Genomic DNA, 23541 nt, shown 5'->3' on the forward strand with positions numbered 1-23541 from the left:
TTGCTGTCAAGGGCTCTGACCTAGGTTTGGAGGTGTGTCAGCCAGTTCTGGATGGGGCTACACTCCCCCTGAAAGACTGTGTTCGCAGTTTGGGGGTGCTCCTGGATCCGTCACTCCAAATGACAGCCCAGATAGATGCGACGGCCAGGAGTGCCTACTATCAGCTTCGGCTGATACGCCAGCTGCGCCCCTTCTTAGAGTCAGAAGACCTAAAGACAGTAGTGCACGCGCTGGTAACCTCAAGGCTTGACTTCTGCAATGCGCTCTACATAGGGCTACCATTGTACCTAGTTCGGAAACTTCAACTAGTTCAAAATATGGCAGCCAGGTTGGTCACCGGTACACCTAGGGGTGACCACATTACACCAACATTAAAATCACTCCACTGGCTGCCAATTAGTTTCCGGGCAAAGTACAAAGTGTTGGTCATCACCTTTAAAGCCCTAAATGGTTTGGTTCCAGGTTACCTGCGGGATCGCCTTCTCCCATATAGTCCGCTCCGCACACTCAGGTCCTCTGGGGTGAACTTGCTTCAGTCAGCTAAAACTAGGCTGACATCAGTTTCCCAGAGGACCTTTTCTTCTGTCGCCCCCAGATTGTGGAATGGCCTGCCGGAGGAGATTCGTAAAATTAACTCTCTGTGTGATTTTAAGGCAGCTTTAAAGACTAGCCTTTTCCGGCAGGCCTATCCAGATCAATGTTGAATCATGATTTTTTAAGATGTATTGATTCCTGTTCTAATGTTGTTCCCCGCCTCGATCCAAAGGGAGAGGCGGGTAAGAAATAAATTTATTATTATTATTATTATTATTATTATTATTATTATTATTATTATTATTATTATGTTGGCCTGGGCTGAATGGAGTTAAATCCTAAAACATCTGGAGGGCACTAGGTTGGGGATGTCTGGGCTTCGGTATATTTAAAAAACAGGCATGGGGGAGGATTGGAGTCCACCAAGCGAAGTGCCTTCAGTGTGGTGGCCCCCTTTTTTTGGAACTCCCTGCCCCGGGAGGTCATGCAGGTGCCAACATTGTGTTACTTTCGGTGCCTCGTGAAAACAGCTCTATTCCAGGAAGTATTCCTTGATTGACAGTCACGGTTTTTATTGGCATTGTATTTTTTTTAAAAAAGTATCATTTTAATGGTGCTTTAGTTTTTCTATATTTTACTGTTTTACTTCTTATGTTCGAAGTCTAATAAAAAGTGTTATCTTAAACCAAAAACAAACCTGAAAGCAAAATAGGTTTAAGGAAACTGGTCAAAACAATATATCAAATTTTGGTATAACTATGCCTGTTAAAATAAAACCATGTGTTCATAAATCCCAGATTTATGTTCGATGTTTGTTGTAAGTGGACCATTCTGTTTAAATTTTAAGTGTACATATTTGTTTTAAGATTAAATATATTTTCTATGATCACATGGTTTTATTTTAACAGGCATAGTTATACCAAAATTTGATACATATTGTTTTTACTTCTTATGTTCACCACTCCGAAATCTGTTTCAGATTTCTGGAGTACTATACAAACTTGTAAGTAAGTAAATAAATAAAACATAAAATATATGAGGATGGAGAATTGAAGTGGAGGAATCTTCCCTCAAAATGTCTCCTCAGAGTATTGAGGCGGGGCCTACTTCCTAATTGGGTCAGTTCTCTCAGCTCTGCCTCTCATTGGCTCTCCCTGGTGCCTTTCTGAGAGAATCAGAATTGCCATCTCTTCATCCTTGCCTTAACAGACCTGGCCATGTAAAAAAATGTAGCACATATTTTTTCTTGGCCTGGAAATAAATAGTGTTTGGTTACTATTAAAGATATTAAAACAGGGCCAACCAAAAGATGGCAACCCCAACTTTAGGAAAGAAGAAACCTTACTCTGTGGGGGAACGAGTGAGGAAGGGCCTACATGATTTTAAATAACAGGAGTCTAAGGCTAAACCTATTTATTCCTCACGTTTATTTCCCTTTTTCCTCCCAAGTGTTCCAGGCACCGTACTTCCCCTTTTTTTATCTTCATAATAAACGTGTGAGGTAAGCTAGGCTGATTCATGGCTGAGTAGGGATTTGAATCTGGGGAAATAAAATGGAGAAGTGGCAGGGGATAGCTTTCCTCAGATTCTCTCCTTAAAACATCTCCTCAGAACATGGAAGCTTGCTTTAGAGCAGCCTTCCTCAACCTGGGGCGCTCCAGATGTGTTGGACTGCATCTCCCAGAATGCCCCAGCCAGCAGAGCTGGCTGGGGCATTCTGGGAGTTGTAGTCCAACACATCTGGAGCGCCCCAGGTTGAGGAAGGCTGCTTTAGAGGTACCTGTGTGAGGGGATGAAATTTGCTGCCTTTAAAAAAAAAAACCCCACCCAGCCCTGCTGCTACGCCTTTGAAAAGCAGCCAAACATGCAAATATGAGCAGATGTTTTCTTGGCATTGAGATAAATCATGGGGGGGACGGGACACAAGAGCAGGCCCACTAAAACAAAGATAAAAGGCATGGCAGCCTTTATCCTGTCATACAGGTACCAGGGAGAGCAAACACAGAGAAATTTAGCAAGGAATGTGTTTCCTAACGTAATAGGACACTTACAGCTTGCCCAACCCCAAATCCAGCCTCTTGCTTAATTTCATCTTCAGAGCTCTCCTTTGGGAGGCTACTCAGTGCGTATCCAAACATTTTCAATGGGGAGTGGTATATAAATATTATAAATAAATAAATAATATTAGGCTGGGCTGGCCTGACCCGACTTTTGAATACAAAGGTGTTCCTTAGACAGAAGGCTTCATAGCTGCCTCCCGCCAGCTGACAGTACTTTCAAAGGCTTCTCTCTTTTTACTTGCATGTCGCCACCAGTTGTCCCCCCCCCACTACTCAATGGGTTGTGATAGGGGGGAACCCAGAGAGCTTCGGCTATTGGGCGGTATAAAAATGTAATAAATAAATAAATAGGCTCCCCATTGCTGTACCAAAGTTTCTCTATCTTAGACTGGCCTGGTTCTCACATAATGACAACCCAGAATATGGGTTGTCATTGAATCTTGGTTTGTCGTTACATGCGGACCCTGCACTATGGTTTAAGTATGGGTTGTTAAGCATGAGCAACCCAGGAAGAGACCCCGTGGTTTGTTACTCGGTTGTGAACTCTGGGTTGTTAGTGGTGGTTAGTGCAAGGTTTCCATGTAATATAACCCATGGTTCAACCTGTACTCTGGGTTGTCGTTGCGTGTAAACCAGGTCAGTGCTTTTAAGGCACAGGAGCAAGGTTGCTGTTTGGGTCATATCTTCATTTGGGTGGGAGTCAAGTGTACTTTTTCTAAGTATATATATTTTTAACATCTGTCAGGTCTCTCTTCATGTCCATTTCCACTCTTAAACGTCCTTCTCTTTCCTGCTTATCTTTCAGAAACCTCCACAGCTCCCATTGCCTCCCCTTCAGGGGGGATGCTTTTGAAAAAAGGACGTACTGAAGCTTCTGAAAGTAGTGCTCAAAATATTGTAGCCTATTCTTAACATAACTTGCCACCGGAGCTAAGGCCTGAACAAAACCAGGTTCAAGCTGCCTGCACAGGTGAAGTTCCCCATTCCAAAAGCAAGGAGCAGACATGGAGAAGGGTTTAGAGGGCTCAGGGAAAGTCCCACGCATCGTCCAGGTGATGTACTTCAAGGGGCTGCCGAGGCAGGTCAGCCAGCAGACAGATATGGGGCTGCCCCAGCAGTGGGAAGCCCAGTGGCAAGAATTTCTGAAGGTGCTGCAGCCTGCTCACATGGGATGGGGGAACCCACAGCTGACGGATCCGGTTCCGTGGGACGACGCTAAGAGCTTCCTGGCTGCCTTTGAGCAAGTTGCTGAAGCCTGCCGGTGGCCAAGAGAAGAGTGGGTGGGACGCCTCCTGCCCGCCCTGAGAGGAGGAGTGGAACAATACTTTTGCAGGCTGGATGCCAGGGAGAGGGGAGACTACTTGAAGGTGAAGGCCGCCATCTTGCGAGGGGACGCCATCCGAGCGGAGTTGAAACGGCAGCACTTCCGGCAATGCTCTTACCAGGAGCTGGAAGGGCCGCGGAGGATTTACGGCACGCTCCAGGAACTCTGTCGGCAGTGGCTGAAGCCGGAGAAGCACACCAAGGAGCAGATTCTGGAGCTTATCATCCAAGAGCAACTTCTCGCCATGCTGCCACCAGAGGTCCAAACCTGGGTGCAGGAATGTGGGCCAGAGAACTGCGTTGAGATGGTGGCCTTGGCAGAGGATTTTCTGATGGGGCGTCGGCGTCATCCGGCCAGGAGATGGGATTGGCAGGTGCGATGCTGGTATTTCATACTGAATAGTCCCCCTGTGTCTCTGTCAGGATGAGGGCTGATAACTTATGCATTCAACAGAAGTCTGATATGCAGAAATCGGTTGTAGAAACTTTTCAAGAGTGCTAATCATTAGCTCTGGGCTACCTTTGCAGCAAAATCAATTGTTAGTCAATTTTACAATCTTGGGCTTAATGGTCGTACAGGGGCCCACTCCTCGTTTAGATGGTAATGTGTATTACTTGCCTTATTTCAAAATGTGTTATGCTAGCCATGCTGCTTTTTAGGGTCCTCTTGCATTCATTCTGTCGAGTGGGGCCCTTGACATCTGTCCCAGTGTCCTGTCCTGACGGTGTCACAGCTCCAGGTCAAATTGCCACTTAAGCAGAAGTGGGCAACTGGTGGCCCTCCAGCTGTTTTGGCCTACCGTTCCCAAAATGCCCCACCCTTACCTGCATGGAGTTCCTGATCGCCTATGGCAGAGGTGCTGAACCTCTTTGAGGATTGAAAGATTTTCCATTTCAGAGAAACCCTTGGGGGCTGTCATTGCCCCTGTTCAGACGACATGCTAAGTGATGGTGGTTAAGCATTTGGAGCTAAAAATTATGGCTTATGGTGTCATGTGTACCATTCCTAACCATGGTGGCTACATAACCACAGTTTTTTAATTTGATTTTTATTTATTTTGTTATTACATTTATATCCCGACTTCTTTCCTCCAAGGAACCCAAGGCAGCATACATAACCCTGCTCCTCTCTGTTCTATCCTCACAACAACAACCCTGTGAGGTAGGTTGGGCTGAGAGTCTGTGACTAGCCCAAAGTCACCCAGTGAGCTTCCATGGCCATGTGGGGACTAGAACCAGGATCTCCTGATTCCCAGTCCAACTTTCTAGACACTACGCCACACTGTTTCTCTTACTAACCATTTGCTGCAAAAGAGTTAGTGGCTGAATCATAGCTTAGTGTGTTGTCTGAACAGGCCCATTCCAGTGGTGGGTGTAACCCAAGGGAAACATTGTTTTTAGTATGTTTTTAGGAAGTTTTAAATATTGTGTTTTGATTAATATTTTATGTATTTGTTGTTCCCACCTCGATCAGGATGGAGAGGCGGGTTAGAAGTAATATTATTATTATTATTATTATTATTATTATTATTATTATTATTGATTTATTGTAAGCTGCTCTGGGAGCCTTTTTGGGTGAGGTGAAGGATAAAAATACTAAAAAAAAAAAAGTAAATACTTAATAATTGAACACATCAGACCCCTCAAATAGCATTGAGAAAAATCAGCCAAAGAGATAAAAAAAATTGGGATCAGGATACCTGAGAGAGCGCTTTCTCCCTTACCAACCTGCCCAATCACTGAGGTCGTCAGAGGGCATGCTCCTGGTGGTTCCACATGGACCTATGGCCCGATTGGAATCCACCAGGAGAAGAGCCTTTAGTGTGGTGGCCCCTTCTCTGTGGAACTCCCTGCCCCGAAGGTCAGGCAGGCACCAACACTAGGTTGCTTCCGGCGCCTCCTAAAAACAACTCTGTTTCAAGAAGCCTTCCTCAGCTGACTAGCCACTGTTTTCTTAAATTGAACAATTTTAATTTTCTTTTTTAATAATTGTTTTTACTGTTCACCGCTTCGGATTGAGCTGTATATAAATATTGTAAATAAATAAATAATAGATAAATTAAAAAATGGCCATTGCTGATCAATCTAAGCTTTCTGTGGATTAATCTGTTGATTTAAAACTTCCAGGCAGGGTTAATTGAACTTTGTCTGCATTGGAAGATATGAGACAAATGTTCAGGGTAGTTGTGACTAGAAAGAAATGAGGAAGTGAAGGGAACACAATGGGGCCATTTATCCACAGACTTCACCGTTCCAACTTTCGTCCTTTGTTGCTCTTTTCAGGGACCGAGTGCAAGTTCCATGGAGGCAGATGGGCCTCAGCAACAACGCTACGCCAATCGGAACAGCGATAGGGAACTCAGTTTGATGGGTAAGGAGTTATGAGAAGAGATGTAAAATTCCTGGAAATTTTGAAGCCATGGAAAAAAAAAAGTTTTTTTCCAGGGGGTTTCGGGGGGAAACAGAAATTTGGGGGGAAATTGAAATAATGCAATATTAGTACTTTTTACAGATTGAAAGTCACTTTGTTACTTTAGGAACATAAAATGTAATTATGTCCAAGTTGCTTTGGCATAAAATTATTACATTTGGTACATTAAAAGTACAGTGTATTCAAACATTTATAACAAACTGAATTTACTTTTTTTTCCCTTTAAAAAAACCCTTTTTGGTAACAAATGGAGCTACAAGCTCCTGAACTGTTAGGAACACCTGAACTGTAAGGAACCTCTTTGGTTTTGCCAGTTTATAAGGAGCAGGCAACAAATAATTTAAAACAATAACAACAGAGAAAATCATCAACATTAGTAAGAAGAAAATTATTTTTGTCTGTGCTAGTCCTCCACAGTGTCAAGCAGACATAAAGCACCCTTTCCCATAAAAGAACTGAGAAAAAGGCGGAGGGGGACCAAGATTCAATGAATATGCATGAAATTTAATCAGACTCATTTTCTGAGCTATAGCTAATCACTACCAGGGATTTCTGGCCTGGAAAAATCTCCATGCAGGTTCTCCTAGTGTTTTCCTTCAATGCCTTTTCCCCCTATGATGGGGGTCTGTGCAAATAATTTCTCCTTCCAGATGTGTTGTACCAATGGACATGTAGACTGGGAATTATGGGAATTGTAATCCATTACATCTGGAGGATGCCAGGTTGTGGCTGGCTGATGCTGTTAGGTTGGCATGTCCTGCTTTGGGCTTCCCGGAGGCCTCCGATTGGCCACAATGGGAACAAAACTCTGGACTAGAGAGGACTAAAGAAATCTATAACCCTCAGGATGGATGGATGGGGAATGCTGGGAGTTGTAGGATTTTTTTCTGTCCGAACGTGCTTAGGATTGCACCCTTAGAGACTGAATGAATGAATTGATTGAGCCTTTGGGGGCTAAAGAGCAGGATAAAAATGCCTTAAATAAGAAACAAATGTATTTTTGTATAAAACTTGCCAATAAAAATGTAAGAAAAGCTCTGCCCAAAGGCCTCTGGGAAGCCATAGCAGGCAAAAGGCCAATATTGGTTGATCTAGGGGTGTTCGTGTTTTTTGCTTGTGGGACGGTGGGGCAGTGAATGCTGGGCACACCGCTAATCCTTTGTGAAATCTTCCCTCCCTGCTCCTGCGTTTCACAGCCAACGAAAGGAACTCTGGTTTGGCGTTTCCTCCTGAGGGACAGGAAGTGGCTGGGGCTGGGCCAACTGAGGTATGTGGAGCTCTGGTGGCGATTTTGCTGGCTAAAGGCAAAGCTGCAGTCTAATTTCAGGCCTTTTATAAAACCGTGATGCTGCTAGTGCAGGGATGGGCAGCTCGTGGCTCTCCAGATGTTTGGGCCTACAACTCCCATGATGCCTCACTCATGGCCACGCCATGGTTAAGGCTGATGGGAGCTGCAGGCCAAGACAACTGGAGGGCCAAAAGATACACTAGTCACTAATGCAGTTGTGGGTACTCTACTGTTGTGGGTTCCAACCTGCAATTTCGAAGCCCTGCTTCCCCAGCTCCTCTGTGCCTCAAGAGGACCTGTTCTGGGGCCTGCAGGAGAACTGAGCATTGCATGTCCCCCTATTTCAGGAGCCTGTGGATATGAAAGATGTGCTGAACCTCGATCAAAAACCCCACGTACCCTGGGAAGTCATGCGGGAGAATGGTGGCAGTAGCAGTGCTCTGGGTAAGCCCCTCTGACCCTTGAGAAAGGGGAAGCGAAGCGGAGTCGTCCAGTCCCTGGCCCTAAGACCTGGAGGAATTTTGAGCTGGACGACTTTTCTCACTGGATCCTGTCAGGGCACGTCACTCAATCCCAAACACAAATATTTAATATACATTAATAATAAGCAAAGTAAAGATATTGCTTTTCAGGAAGTAGTTAGCAGAGCTGGGTTTCAGGTATTTGTGAAAACATGCTTAATTAGTAGTGCCAACATAACAGTTTTTGGTCTTAAAAAAGGATATAACTTTGCAGCCGATGGGGATGTGGAACTGGTGCCACTTTATAGGAAATTTCATGAGGAATCAAAAGCACATGTCATACTTACTGTAGCTTTAACCCTAAGAAAGAAAAATGAGAAAAACAGAGAAACGTACTATCTGTGTATGCCCAAACCAAATATGCCATCATACCAAATTTATGCCCAGGATGCCAGATGTCTACCCAAGTCCCCCCACCCCCATTCTTTAGGCATCCCCTAACAAGATCCAGAGAGAAAAGTAATGTGCCTCTCCCACACTAGAGGCCTTCAAGAGGCAGCTGGACAACCATCTGTCAGGGATGCTTTAGGGTGGATTTCTGCATTGACCAGGGGGTTGGACTCGATGGCCTTGTAGGCCCCTTCCAACTCTACTATTCTATGATTCTATAATCCACCTCACAATTCCTACAGGTCTTATGGCCAGGGTTTGTGTGAGAAAGGGCATTTTTGTTCATGGGGTCAGATTAAAAATTTTAAACTGTCGCAGATTAAAAATTTGCTCCCTAGATGATCAAAGGTTCTGAAAGCAAGGGAGGACTCGAGGGCTAGCTTCCTGGCTGCCCACAGAGACGAAGGACATGAGAAGGTTGTGGAACTTCTTTCAGCCGGAAAGCTGCATTCCGGTGGTGGGTGGAGCCAAAGGCAAAAGGGGCGGAGCCAAATTGCCCACCTATTTTAGCTTAAAGGCCTTACTTGCCAGCAACTAAGGCTTAGGAGAGGGCATTTTAACTGGCACAGAAGCCAGGAAACCACCAAATTATGGTTTGGCCGGGGAGGGAGGAGACTTCTGGGGACCCTTGGAGAGCCAGATTTGGACCCAAGGTTCTGGGCTGAAGGGTCTGTTCTGTCCTGCATTCTGTTTGCAACGGTGGTCAACCAGATGCGTCCAGAAGTGTGCAAATGGGATGAAAGAGAGGGCCGGCCTCTACTGTTTGTCTCTGGTGTTTGGTATTCTGAGGTATACTCCCTCTGCACGTGGAGGCTCCATTTAGCTATTTCAGCATGTGCTGAGTATCTTCCCTCGGAGTGGAGTAACCCACAATCCCACACCTGTCATGTCTAATAAGGATTCAGTCTTCTCATCCGCCTTTCGCTTTCTCAAGCACCATAAATAGGCTAGGAAGCTTTGAATATGCGATACGTCCAAATAGGCCAGGGAAGTCCCACCTCTCCTGATTCCCTTTTCCCCCTCCTCTCCCTATCCAAGAAGGGCTACTGATTCCCACACCTCAGACCATCTCCCAGTTTGAACAACAGGAAGCCATCTATGCCCAGAGACCTGAGTATGGGGAGACAACACCCAGCAGCTTCTTGGGTAAGTGCTTGCATGTGTGATGCTTGTGTCCTGATTGTGAGAGCCCCCAGATTCACTCACCATCCAGCCACTGAATTCCTGTATCATGGTCCCAGGCAAATTTCTATAAGCTCTGCCACTACCATTAGCCTGAAAAACATCTCCAAGTACAGTTGCATATAGTGCACATGGGAAGTTCTGGAGTGGTGTGTGGTTGATGGTGTACAAAGTCCCGTGCACCCAGCAATCTGCAAAAGACAACCGCCGTGGCGATCCTTCTTCCTCCCCCAAGCTTGGAGCTGGGGAAGGGGCTTATTCCTGCTGTTGCAGTTCCTTGCAGCACAGCAGAAGTATGCTGCAGCTGTAGGGGACAGTCCCCTGCCCCAAGCTCAGAAAGAGGCCTGGGGATCCATTGGTGTTGTGCTGTGCTTCTGAGTGAGGCACCTTGACAAGTGCTGTGCAGCCACAGGGATGCTCCACCCTGCTCTAAGTGTGGAAGAACTGTTGAACTGCACACAAATATGTGCTTCCTAGGGATAGTTTCCACAGGAGGGAAGCTAACGATTACAGTGTAGATTTGTTTTATATTGTATTGATCCGGGTTGCTCAATTTGATTTGAATTGTATTTGTGACTATACTTATTTGGTTTATGAAGCCATGCATTTCAAAAAGCGAGTTTTTTCTCTCTTTCCATCCATAGAAAATACTACTGGAACCTTTGTATGTTCAAAATGGCTCCCCGTTTTCCCATTGTACATATTGGCTTTGTTCGCACATAACAACCCATAGTTTATTGCCCTATCCAGGGTTTGTCTGGCAGAGCAATGACAGATGTTGGGTTATTGGAGAGAGCAGGTGCCCTCCAGCCACTTCAACTTTTACTCAATCTTTGATCGTCTGGGTTGTAGGTTGTGCAGCGTGATGTGCAAACCCAGATCCATGGTTTGTTTTAAGGGCTAAACAATCCAGTGGAAGGGTTAACTGCTGGGTTGTTTAGCCCCTAAACAAACCACAGACTGTTACTACGTGTGAACCACGTTGCAGATGATCAAAGAAACTGGTTTGTTATCTCAATCTCTGGGTTGTTTGTTTCCCTTCTCTTTCACCCGCTTGCTCCCTGAATCCAAAATGCCTTTTCATTGCTGTAGTACTGGCATATAGAACAGCTGGGGATTTTGACTGCTCTTGCCTGGTGCCTTTGAAATTTGGCAAAACAACCATGAACAATCCTGGTTCTGGATTCACATGTAATGGCAACTCATTGTTTAAGCAACCCAGAGTTGTTAGCACAGTCATGATCACACATTATGACAACCCAGAATTCAACAAACCCATATGATGGGTTAGTGTTACGTGTGAACTGAATTCCTGTATCATGGTCCCAGGCAAATTTCTATAAGCCCATTGGGATACTGAGGCTGAGTGAGCGCAGCTTAGTGACCTGATTTGCACGATCATCCAGGGCTTGTTTAGCCCTCGGCAATCATGAGAACCAGCTCAAGTGAGTCCATTGCAGAAACTTCCCAGATTTCACTCCCACTCCTTGAAGTTCACTGAGCCAAAGTTGTATGCCCAGGCGCTCATCCAGGAAGTGTTTCCTTGTGTATTTTCTCACCTTTCTCTCAGGCGGTAGAATTCTGAGTGAGATCAAAACCGAGACCTCAGAGGCAGAAGACACATTTGAGGCGTTACCGGCAGTATCCCCAGATCCGGGGTCTTTGAATCTTGAGAGTCGCGAGCTCAGTCCTGGAGGAAATTTTCGTCTGAGGACACCGCAAGGGGAAAAGCTGGAGAAATCCACTCCACCCCGGGGAAAAACCGTGAAAAAGAAAGGCAAAAATTATCCAGCAGAGAAAAAACACATTTGCTCTGAATGTGGGCACAAAGCCTATTACTTGTCAGATCTGCTAAGGCACATGAAAGTCCACTCGAAAAACCGGTACAAGTGCCTTGAATGTGGGAAAATGTACAAAGAGAAATCAAGTTTTGAGAACCACAAGAAAATCCACCTGCCCCCAGGCAATCCCAGCAGCAGGAAGACAAGACTGGAAACGAGAAGCTTAGGTAATCAAACAAAGGAACAGTTTACATGTCCTGAATGTGGGCTAAGTAAAGGTACACAGCTCAGCCTCGCTGATCATATGAAAGAGCACATGGTGGAAAGGCCGTACGAATGCTCTGAATGTGGCAAAACCTTCCGGTGGAGGTCTAATCTTTCTAGGCACCGGGGGCTACACACATTCAAAAGGATCCTTCCAGGACGTCAGACAAAGGACAGAGGTGACCTGTTGTTGTTTTAAATAAGAGGCTAACTGTGCATATTCCAATGTAGCTAAGTCCCAGGATATATTTACTTATTTCTTGCGTTCATATGCAGCTCCCAGAGCAAAAAACAACAAACACAGTGTTAAAATGCAATATACGGGAATTATAAACAACAGATAGCAATGAAAATGCAGCATAAAACTTTCCTTCTAGCAGAGACAGGAGGAAATGGTTAACAGCTCAGAAGGATTTTGATAGTGATGATTTGAATTTCTTAGTCATAAGAACACTCTGCATACGTTGGCCAACCAGCTGCCCACAGGAAACCCACAAGCAGGACATGGTGTAACAGCACCCCCCCACCCATTTTCCCCGTGGTGTATGCAGACTTACTGCCTCTGATACTGGAGGTAGCACAGAGCCATCAGGACTAGTCGCTTAGAGTACTGTGTACAGTTGTGGTCACCACACCTAAAAAAGGGTATGATAGAGCTGGAAAAAGTGCAGAAAAGAGCAACTAAAATGATGAAGGGGCTGGAGCATCTCCCCTACGAGGGGAGGTTACATCAACTGGGATTGTTTAGCTTGGAAAAGAGGAGGGTAAGGAGAGACGTGACAGAGGTGTACAAAATTATGCATAGTGTGGAGAATGTGAATAGGGAGACATTTTTCTCCATCTGTCAAAATAATAGAACCCAAAGGGGTCATCCCATGAAATTGATTGGTGGGAGATCCAGGACAAATAAAATGAAATACTTCTTCACACAGTGAATAGTTAAATTATGGAACTCACTACCACAAGATGTAGCGATGGCCACCAATCTGGATGGCTTTAAAAGGGGGTTGGATAAATTCCTGGAAGCGAAGGCTATCAATGGCTACTAGCCCTGATGGTTGTGTGCTACCTCCAGTATTCGAGGCAGTAAGCCTGTGCACCAGTTGCTGGGGAACATGGGTGGGAGGGTGCTGTCGCACCATGTCCTGTTTGTTCATCCCTGGCCAATGGCTGGTTGGCCACTGTGTGAACAGAGTGCTGGACTAGATGGACCCTTGGTCTGATCCAGCTGGGCACTTCTGATGTTCTTATGATAGCCTTCTCTAACCGCCTTTTAAAGCCATCCAAGTTGGTGGTCATTGCTACATCTTGTGGAAGTGCATTCCATAGTTTAACTGTGGGCTGTGTAGTGACAGGCGGAAATCTGCCTGGGCCCACGAGGGTAGTGGTCACCTCTGCATCTGCCCCTCCTGGGCCCTGATGGATGCCCCCAGCGGACTTTTGCCCCATCGCTGGCTACAGGACAAAGGGGGTGCAGGTCTGGGCAGAACTCTATTCCGCCCTTTGTCCTTTCCTCCACTGTGTTAATGGCAGCCGCTATTAATGCGGTGTGTGAAAATATGCAATTCCCCCCAAGGCTGGGGAAATGGTGTATTAATTGCTTATTTTCTCCCTCCACTTTGGTGGAAGAAGAAAATTCATGATTTTCCCAGCCTTGGGGAAATTGCATTTCTTTCCCCCGCCCCTGGGGGGCCTTAAAGGCCATATTAACAGGATCACCATTAGAGTGGAGGGGAAAATATGCAATTTCCCCAGCCCTGAGGAAATCACATATATCCTCCCCCCAACCCTGTTGCTGAACATAGTCTTAAAGGCCCTCTTGGATTAAGAGGGCCTTTGAGGCCATGACTGACATTGGGAGGGGAAGGCAAATCACACTTTTCCGGGGCCCACGCTGAGCTGAGTGCTCGGCCCGGCCGGCTCCTGCAACAGGGCCGGCTGAGCAGTGCTCAGCGAACTCATGGAGTGAGCACCCCACGTGTTCTCTCCCTAGTGCTGTGTGATGCCTTTTTTCACTCCCGTTGGGGGAAGAATTCATATATCTATATTTTTGTGTCTGTCTCTGCAGGTGGTGCTGATGGGCCAAGTCAGAGCAATAACAATTCTTTGCAGCTGCAAAGGGAGTCCGCAGACGTCGCTTCGGAGACTAGTTCCGTGTCGAGACTCCGCCCAAGAGCAACTCAAGGGCTGGGGGTGCCGGGGATTAAAACCCTCAGGGTGGTGCTCACGAAACTTGTGGGCTCTCGGAAAGGCAACCACCACAAATGCTCTGAATGTGCGTTCACATCTGAATGGCTTTCCGAGGTGGTTAGACACATGAGGATCCATACAGGAGAGAGACCCTACAAATGCCCTGAATGTGGCAAAGCCTACAGGTGGTCCTCAAACCTTCGTCAACACCGGAAAAATAATGTGTGCTCTGGTAAGAGGCCTGACCCTGAAGCTTCCATTGTTGAGCCTCAGATGACACACACAGGTAGGCATAACCAGTGGGTTGATTTGTTGTTGTTTATTCGTTCAGTCGCTTCCGACACTTCGTGACTTCATGGACCAGCCCACGCCAGAGCTTTCTGTCGGCCGTCGCCACCCCCAGCTCCCCCAAGGTCAAGTCTGTCACCTCCAGAATATCATCACTCCATCTTGCCCTTGGTCGGCCCCTCTTCCTCTTGCCTTCCACTTTCCCTAGCATCAGCCTCTTCTCCAGGGTGTCCTGTCTTCTCATTATGTGGCCAAAGTCCTTCAGTTTTGCCTTTAGTATCATTCCCTCAAGTGAGCAGTCTGGCTTTATTTCCTGGAGTATGGACTATGAATTTTCTTCTACTGTCTGCTCTCATTCCCCATGTCTTATCTGGAAAGGATGACCAGAGAGAGGGAGGGAGAGAGAGAACTTTGAGGTCAGTTCTATGTTGTAATTTCACCACAACCTAGGTAGAATCAAAAGCATTCTTACCCACGTTACGGTTTTTGGTCTTTTTATCTGCCTACCCTGTTCTAATATATTACTGTTGCTGCTGTTGTTGTGATGGGCTTGAGGGAGGTAGGGTCCCTTTAAGAGGCTTCGAGAAGTCAGTCTCCGGGCAGACCTAAGATCGCTCTGCCAAAGACCCTGAATACTAATTGTCTCAAACCATCCAGCTCTGCACCTGGAGGATGACCTCATACTGTACGTGCAGCCGAGCCGATAAAAGTTCCAGGCAGTACCAGTAATCGTGTTCCTTGCAGCAGTTTGGATTCTGGTGCCCTAGGCTGAGAGGGAAATATTTCTTTTTGTCTGTGAGGCTTTAGCCTGCAGAGGTGGAGACCGTGGAAAGTTAGTACGGGGCTTGGATGTCTTGGGGAAAGTGTGGCTGCTTGTTCAGCAGGGGTGGGAGGGGAGAGTGTATGAATGTGGGGATGTTGTGTTGTCCTTCCTGCCTTTAATGTTTCTGTGCTGTGTCTTTTCCCCTTATGTGTTGTCCCGCCCCTGGGATGTGGGAACTCTATCAGATTTTTAGTTTGTAATCAATAAAGTATTTTGACCTTTATGTGGTGTGGCTGTTATTTCTGGGTTCCAGAAAGGAGCAGGTGGCGGGTTCCTTCACATTTATTATTAGTGATACTAGTATACACTTATTAGGAAGATGTGCATTGGGCGAGGAGAAAGCACACCTAATCTCTGTATTTCAGGAGTTGTACAGAGGTGCATTCCTACCCCAGGTAGTCCTCTGGTGTGGCGGGTCGGCCTGTTTTCCTGTCTGTTCTTCTCCTCTCCTTCCTCCCCTCCCCCCCCCCCCGCGCCATGTAGCAACCACTCACTTAAAGGGTGCACTTGTGGAACACCTCAGTGACTGGAGTGAATTGTCTGGGTTTTGTGATCTCTTCATTTTCATCTTGTAGCCCTTATAGAATCATAGAACATCATAGAATAGTTGAGTCAAAAGGGGCCTGTAAGGCCATCAAGTCCAACCCCCTGCTCAATGCAGGAATCCATCTTAAAGCATCCCTGACAGATGGCTGTCCAGGTGCCTCTTGAAAGCCTCTAGTGTGGGAGAGCCCACCACCTCCCTAGATCATTGGTTCCATTGTCGTACTGCTCTAAAAGTCAGGAAATTACTTTTCCTGATGTCCAGCCAGAATCTGGCTTCCTGTAATTTGAGTCCGTTATTCTGTGTCCTGCACCCTGGGAGGATCGAGAAGAGATCCTGGCCCTCTTCTGTGTGACAACCTTTCAGGGATTTGAAGAGTGCTATCACGTCTCCCCTCAATCTTCTCTTCTCCAGGCTCAACATGCCCAGTTCTTTCAGTCTCTCCTCATAGGGCTTTGTTTCCTTCTTGCGTTGTTCTAGAACATTCGAATTGGAGGAGCTGTGTAGTCCCGCCCTGTTCATTTGCATGTCTGCATCTTTGGTTCCATCTCTTTGCGTCATTCTGGGGTGTGATGGAACATTGGGAGCAGGCATTCCCATACATGACTTGACATTTGTGGCTATCGTGTCAAATCATTTTTTAGATTTTTTTCATTCCCCATTCCTATACTGCACACTTGGCGCTGTGCAGAATTCAGTGTTTAAAGCAGGAGTGGAAATCTTTTCTGTGGAGGACTGGTCTCTTGTGGGTAATCTGTCAGGGACTGCATTAACTAGCAGTGGGTGGAGCCTGAACCAGAAGGAGTTGGGGTCACCCAATCTCACTTCCGGATACACCTGTTCCTTTGTCCCTCTTTCACCTTTACCAGCACGCTACCAGCGAAGGGATAAATCAGTTGTTAGAAGTCTGAACTGATCAAAGGGATCTTGAAATTAGCTGGAGGGATGAATTAAATTTGCCCATCCCTGACTTTATTATTTATTTATTTATTTATTTATTTATTTATTTATTTATTATTGCATTTATATCCTGCCTTTTTCCCTTCCAATGAACCCAAGACAGTGTACATCCTCTCCATTTTATCCTCACAACAACAACCCTGTTAGGTGGGTTGGGCTGAGAGTCTGTGACTAGCCCAAAGTCACCCAGTGGGTTTCCTTGGCCGAGTGGGGACTAGATCCCAGATCTCCCGACTCCCAGTCCAACATCTTAGCCACTATACTACACTGGCTTAGAGGGGATGAAGAGCCTTTGTGAACCGTCCAGAGAGCTTCAGCTATTGAGCGGTATAAAAATTCAATAAATAAAAAGTGTGGTTTTTTAAAACCCACCAAGTTACTAGTCCTTAGGGGCTTGAAGATTACCTGGAAATACGTAGATATTGCCTAATAAAGCGGCAGGTTGGAGAAAATCTGAGCAGGACGTCTAAGGGTTTCCCTTTTGGGTGCCTTTCTATTCCTCATAGGCTTTAGGATTCCCTTTGTGACCTTGGATTTTGCAACTCTGCATATAACTGGTTTGCTTCTTATGTAGTGGGTCGCTCATTCAATGTGTCGGCTAATGGCGGCTCGTCGTCTTCTTTTCCCCTTTCAGTTGGGGTTCCACAGGGCTCGGTGCTTGGCCCACTGTTGTTTTCTTTATATATGTTGTCCTTGAGTAAACCTTATTCAATCTCATGGCCTCCAAAATCATCTGTATGCTGATGATGCACAATTATATCTTTCACCTCCAGAACTTTCTCCTGATGTTCACAATCGTATCTCGGCATGTCTTTCAGATATCTCAGCTTGGCTGCTGCATCGTCGTTTGAAACTTAATATGGCAAAGACAGAATAGCTTGTTTTTCCTCCTAAACCTTCTCCCTATCTTTCATTCTCTCTTACTGTCAATGAAGTTACACTTACTCCAGTCAAGGAAGCTCGTAGTCTTGGCTTTATATTTGATTCCTCGCTCTCCTTTATTCCTCATATTGAGGCAGTCGCTAAATCCTGTTGTTTTTTCCTATATAATATTGCCAGGATTCGATCATTTTTGTCTGTCTCTTCTGCCAAGACTCTTGTTCATGCATTGGTTATTTCTCAGCTGGACTATTGTAACCTCCTTCTGACCTGCCTTCTTTCTTCTCACATCAGTTCATTGGTTTCTATTCACCACTCTGCTGCTAAGATCATCTCCTTGGCTCACTTCTGAAATCCCTTCATTGGCTTCCAATTCACCTCATAGTCCAATATAAGCTTCTCCTGTTGACCTTCAAAACTTGTCACAGTCTAGCTCCTTCCTATCTTCCCTCTCTCATCTCACACTATTGCCCCACTCGTGCTCTTCGCTCTTCAGATGCCATGTTTCTTACCCGCCCAACGGTCTCTACTTCTCTTGCTCAGCTTCGTCCATTTTCTATCGCTGCCCCTTATGCCTGGAACTCTCTTCCAGAACATTTGCGAACCACAAGTTCAATCACAGTTTTTAAAGCTCAGCTGAAAACGTTTCTTTTTTCTAAAGCTTTTAGAACTTGATTTTGACCTTACTTTTATATTGTTAGTTTTACTCTCTCCTGTGCCTGTTTGGTGCCTTCCCTTCCTTATTGTTTTATTATGATTTTATTAGAAGGTAAGCCTATGCGGCAGGGTCTTGCTATTTTATTGTTTTACTCTGTACAGAACCATGTACACTGATGGTGCTATATAAATAAATAATAATAATAATAATAATAATAATAATAATGTTTCCTGTCCCTGCAGGTGAGGAAAAGCCGCAAACAATGAATTCTCTGCAGGAAACGATAAAATTGGAAGACATGCATGGCGAATCCCCTGCAGCATCCCTACACACCGTCTTGTTGAGCCGTGAGACTTGTGAGAATCGGCCCACTTCATGGGAGCACCAGGGACAAGGCAAAGGAAGCTCCCATCCACGTGGGAGAGCAGCTGCAAAGAAATCCACCAAGTTCCAGGAAAAGAAAGATCACAGCTGCTCACAATGTGGGTACACATCCAAAAGGTTATCGGATGTTATTCTTCATAAACGAATCCATACAGGAGAGAGGCCTTACGAATGCCTTGTCTGTGGGAAAACCTTCAGGTGGCTGTCAAACATCAGGAAACACCAGCAGACCCACGCATCCCACCAGCAGGCTCCCGTTCCCGAGAACTCTGTTGTTCCCGCTCCTTCCGTTGCAGAATGTGATGTCACGCTAAGCGGTGGGTACCTTTTTTATAGTAATCAAATGGATGCTCGATCATGACTCTTCCTCTTTTCCTTTGGTTGCAGTCCGATCGAATTGCTACGCACTAGATGGGAGCTTCCAAGAACCCTAGGGGAAAGAGAAGTGGCGATTTTTACCTCCTTTTCAGCCGTTTCCACTAAGTGGGCCTTAGTGGGGAGGTCACACTGCTGGCTGGCAGGACCAAGTCTTGGAGAGGCTTTAGGGTCCTTCGGATCTTGGCCTCTTGTCCTCCCTCCTCTTCCTAGCTTGTGACACTGATCTCTGAAAAGCAGCCACTCTGAGTTTCCCTTGGCAACTGGGAAGTGGGGCAGGGCTGAGGGTCTGAGCGGGGTTTTTCACTTTCAGCATCATAGGTCTGTCTTAAGCCTCGGAGGTGAAAATCTCCAGTATCCTATAACCCCTCAGACAACATCAGTTATATGACGTAGCCGCAGATTCGCAGCCACCACGGGGCTTTCCAGCGAAGCTGCGCATTGAAAAAGTTAGGGACTTAATCCCGACTTTCTCAGTGGGAGCAAGGTCAGTACGGCTCTTCTGCCGTCTGGCCTCGCTCTGGGGCTGATCTGGAGGGGCGCTCGGGGTGGAAGGTGTCTGGTGATTGGTCGCCTTCCAACAGGAAGAGGGCGGTGTGGCAGGGGGGGAGCTCCAGTACCTGGATGACCGCTGGAAACCCTGCACTCCATCCTTAGTGTTGGGATCACCCGCCGTCACCCTGGGTAAGAAAAACCGTGGGGTTTTGGGGGGGAAGGTGGCACCAACTCCGCACCGTGAAGACAGGGCCCTGGTCAGAATTGCGTTCCTCCACATATGATGTGTTAAGGGAAAATGCGGAGATAACAGGGATGACCTGTTGATCATGGGCCACCGGGGAACCTGCTGCCGAAAATTGCTGCTGTAGGGGACAGAAAAGAGGTGCAGAGAGCTTGTGCCTTGTCTGGATGCAGAATGGCGCTCTGTTCGAAATTGTGCTCCCAAGAGACTGCTTTTTTGCTGCAGTGACAAATTCCTGCAAAGGACAGGGTGGGGGTGTGTGTCAAAAAAAAGGCTGGGTGAGCATATATATTTTATATTGCATTTTATATTATGGTTTCATACCGTCGTTTTATACTTTGAATGGTTTTAATTTTTGTGAACCGCCCAGAGAGCTCTGGCTATTGGGCGGTATAGAAATGTAATAAATAAATAAATAAATAAATAAATATAGGGACTGCATTTTGCTTATCTTGCTACAAGGTGTCTTCACAGTAATGTGATCTCTCTTGATGAAACCTGGGTTGCCAAGCTACAAGGATGGTAGGAGAGGTTTGCCCTGGACTCTTTTTTGTGTGTGAGAAATGATTGAGGAGAGACCAGAGGGCCACCTGTTGGGGTTGTAGAAGAAGCGTTTTTTTTCTGCATTGCCAAGGGGTTGGACTTGATGACCTTTAAGGTCCCTTCCAGCTCTGTGATTCTACTTTTCACCCACAGCAATAAGCAAATGGCTGCGGGTGAACGCATATTGCTTTCTAATGGGGTAGATTTCTGCCCTGAGGAACCTGCAGTCTGAAATACGAAGGAGAAAGTGTAAAGTGGTGTATTCAGGAACACCATTGGGTTGGTAGCCTCCCCCGTTGCATGATGAGGATAATGGAGGCCTACCTTTGAGGATAGTTGTGAGGGTTGTGGCAATGTAATGTACGCAAAGGGCTTTGTACCTTTTATTTACGCTTTTCTTTAAAAATGGATCTTCTAAAGCGGTTTACATTTTTTATAAGCCTTTGAAAGTGCTGCTATATGAAGAAGGTTAGTTGGTAGTCAGTCTGGCTTTGTCTGTCCCACATTAATGCATGAGTAAGCTTACCTATTTCCTTGCGTGGAGGGGAAAATAGTGCACACTGTGTCCTGCTCAGATTTCAGCACCTTTGAAAGGGGAGCAGTGACCCCGGTTTGCACCTAATGGCAGCAAATTGTGGGTCAGTTAATTAACCCATGATTTGCTGGGGTTCCATGTTGCTGCCATTTTGAATTTGCGCCCTCCAATTGGATGTTATTTCATAACGTGTGTACTATGGGTTAATCATGAGTTAAACAACCCACAGTTGCTGGAGGAAATGGGTTGGGAGAGAAAGACAAAGAGGGACCAGAGAGAAAAAGAAAGAACAGGTGGCATATAGTTGCCACCTTCAAATGGATGCTTATTTGGATATTTGGCCCACTTTTGTTGAAGCCTGTGTATAATTGCCAGAAAGTTGTATGCTTTTCATATACATTCATGTACGTATATTTAAAAAAAAGATTTTAAAATAAATAATAAATAAAAACATTTTTAGGTGCTCGTGGGCCCACGTTGGGAGCCCTTCACAGGCACCATCAAAAAGGATGGGGGTCCCCTGTCTTTACAGCTTCAAAGATAAGCTTGAAAATACATGGATGCTGCTTAGTGAAAGGTCAAAAGTGGGTCTGATCTGGTTTTTGGGGGTCAGTCGTGCGGTCTGCACTTTTTCCTCCTTCTCTCCTGGGCAGCTGCCTTATCTCTCAATGATCTCTGTATCCCTTGCAGATGATGAGGAGTTAATTAACATCCTGGCAAAGAATCCTCAGCGGGGAGGGGCTAAATTGGAAGACCGGCTCAGGATGGCGCCAAGAGAATCCCCAGCTGTAGCTTCCCTGAGTCCTGGGATCAGGGCTATATCCAAGCCACGTCCAGGAAGATCTGCTCGGCTTCAGAGAAATGCTGCGGCGGCGAAGAGAAGCAGATACGCTCAGCAGGAGAGAAAACATGAGTGTCCCGACTGCGGGCACAGAACCTTCTACCTGTCTGATCTGCTGAGGCACCAGAGAACCCACACGGGCGAGAGGCCCTACAGATGCCGTGACTGCGGGAAAACCTTCTCTCAGAAATCCACCCTCACCAGTCACCTGAAAACCCACATGTCCAACGGTGGTCCCAGCAGCCAGCAAAGGCCCATGAAAAGGAAAACGAGCCGTCAAGGAGCGAGAAAGTACACGTGTTCCAAATGTGGACATAAGACCTATAAATTATCGACCCTCCTTGTACATATGAAAGTCCACGTGGGAGAAAAACCTTTTAAATGCCTTGAATGCGGACAAACATTCAGTTGGAATTCGAATCTTTCTAGACACAAGAGAATCCACCTGTCCAGCAGCAGGGACGAGAACAGAAAAGTATCTCTTTCCAAGCATCCGAAAAAGAGAGGTGGGCATAGTACTTGAATTACTATTCCCAATACTGAACTCTCCCACCCGTTTTCTTTCTCTGACAAAAGAAACACAACATTTTTACTTCCAGGGATCCTATGGGGAGAAGGAGAACTTACTCCAGTCAGCCAAAACTAGTCTGACAACTGTTTCCCAGAGGACTTTTTCTTCTGCCGCCCCCAGACTGTGGAATGGCCTGCCGGAGGAGATTCGTCATCTTAACACTCTCTCCAAGTTTAAGATAGCTATAAAAAACTAGTCTCTTCTGGCAGGCCTACCCAGATGCATTTTAAAACCTAAGGATTTTAAGATGCCCTGATTGTTAATTTAATATTGTACTGGTTTTATATGCTCTTTTAATTAGTTATATGCATTGTCATATTAAAGTTGTTCCCTGCCTCAATCCAAAGGTAGAGGTGGATAATAAATAAATATATTATTATTATTACTGTATACATGGCTAAGTTTTGCTTAAAGTTAGCATTCCAAAACGCAAGCCTGGTTTAGAACAAATATTGTGATTCTTTTTGCTCTTTCATATAACTAAATATGTTCATTTTTCACCACAGAGGGTCAGTGTAATTGCTAACATAATGGATAGATGTTTGGAATATGATTTGATAATAAAATGGATACCTGTCCATAACTTTTAAAAAATTACAAAAGAAATGCTTTCCTAAGCAAGTCAGCTATAAGCAGTCTCACCGGAAGCAGCATTTTAAAAATCCTGGAGATGTTTATATGAAAGTTCTCTCTTGTCTACACTTCACTGGTATTTGGCCTTATGCATTCTCTCATTGCAAGAGCTGTCAGTTAATTCCAGTCTTTTTAAACCATAAGGCTCCACGTCTTTTCTTGGAGGGAAGTCCTTTCCTTCATAGGAAGTACTGTTTAATACTGAACACTAGAGAGTGAGTATTTCAGCCTGCAAATAAAGCCCAATAGAACTCAGTCAGGCTGACCTCTGACTAGACATATTTAGGATTGTACGGTTAAGGTTGGAGATCTATAATTGGCAGGAGTGATCCCACAGATGTACAAGAAAAAGTAAAACAAAACAAGCAAACCCAGAGCATCAAAATAAGCAAAACCGTTTGTACACTCTTGATGTCTGCAAAATGGTGTGTTTTTTTTAAAGGCAGTTTCTAAATATTTAAGATACACATTGTTTTAGTGTAATCTCTGAAGGCATGGTGAGAAAGTTCAGGTTTTACTTCCGTCCAAAAACAGGAGAGACTGCTTGCTGAAACCCTCCAAGAGGAGGGAGTTCCAAAGAGTAAGGGCCATCAGGAAAAAGGCCCTGCCCCTTGTCAAAGGCAGCTTAACATCCACAATTCATTGTATTTAAGATACGGATATTCTTGTTGTTTTAATGTAATCACGGAAAGCATTGTGAAAAAGTTCAGTTTTAAGATATACATATTGTTGTTTTAGTGTAATTGCTGAGGCATAGTGAACAAGTTCAGTTTTTACTCCCATCCGAAACAGGGGGAAACTGCT

The 23541-nt window shown here is 45.5% G+C and overlaps 1 protein-coding gene across 1 annotated transcript in view; it reads left to right on the forward strand.

Annotated features, from left to right (window-relative positions):
• Nucleotides 1–23541, forward strand: part of LOC134396124 (zinc finger protein 287-like) — a 30898-nt gene that overhangs the window by 3974 nt on the left and 3383 nt on the right. The window contains exons 2-10 of the mRNA XM_063122485.1: nucleotides 3400–4291; nucleotides 6201–6288; nucleotides 7545–7615; nucleotides 7984–8080; nucleotides 9586–9693; nucleotides 11300–11737; nucleotides 13843–14250; nucleotides 18359–18817; nucleotides 21383–22039. Coding sequence (XP_062978555.1) covers nucleotides 3599–4291; nucleotides 6201–6288; nucleotides 7545–7615; nucleotides 7984–8080; nucleotides 9586–9693; nucleotides 11300–11737; nucleotides 13843–14250; nucleotides 18359–18817; nucleotides 21383–22039 — 3019 coding nt within the window. The 5' untranslated portion in view covers nucleotides 3400–3598. The remainder of the gene's footprint in view (nucleotides 1–3399; nucleotides 4292–6200; nucleotides 6289–7544; nucleotides 7616–7983; nucleotides 8081–9585; nucleotides 9694–11299; nucleotides 11738–13842; nucleotides 14251–18358; nucleotides 18818–21382; nucleotides 22040–23541) is intronic.

This window comes from Elgaria multicarinata, chromosome 3, assembly GCF_023053635.1.
Source record: "Elgaria multicarinata webbii isolate HBS135686 ecotype San Diego chromosome 3, rElgMul1.1.pri, whole genome shotgun sequence".
Taxonomy (NCBI): domain Eukaryota; kingdom Metazoa; phylum Chordata; class Lepidosauria; order Squamata; family Anguidae; genus Elgaria; species Elgaria multicarinata.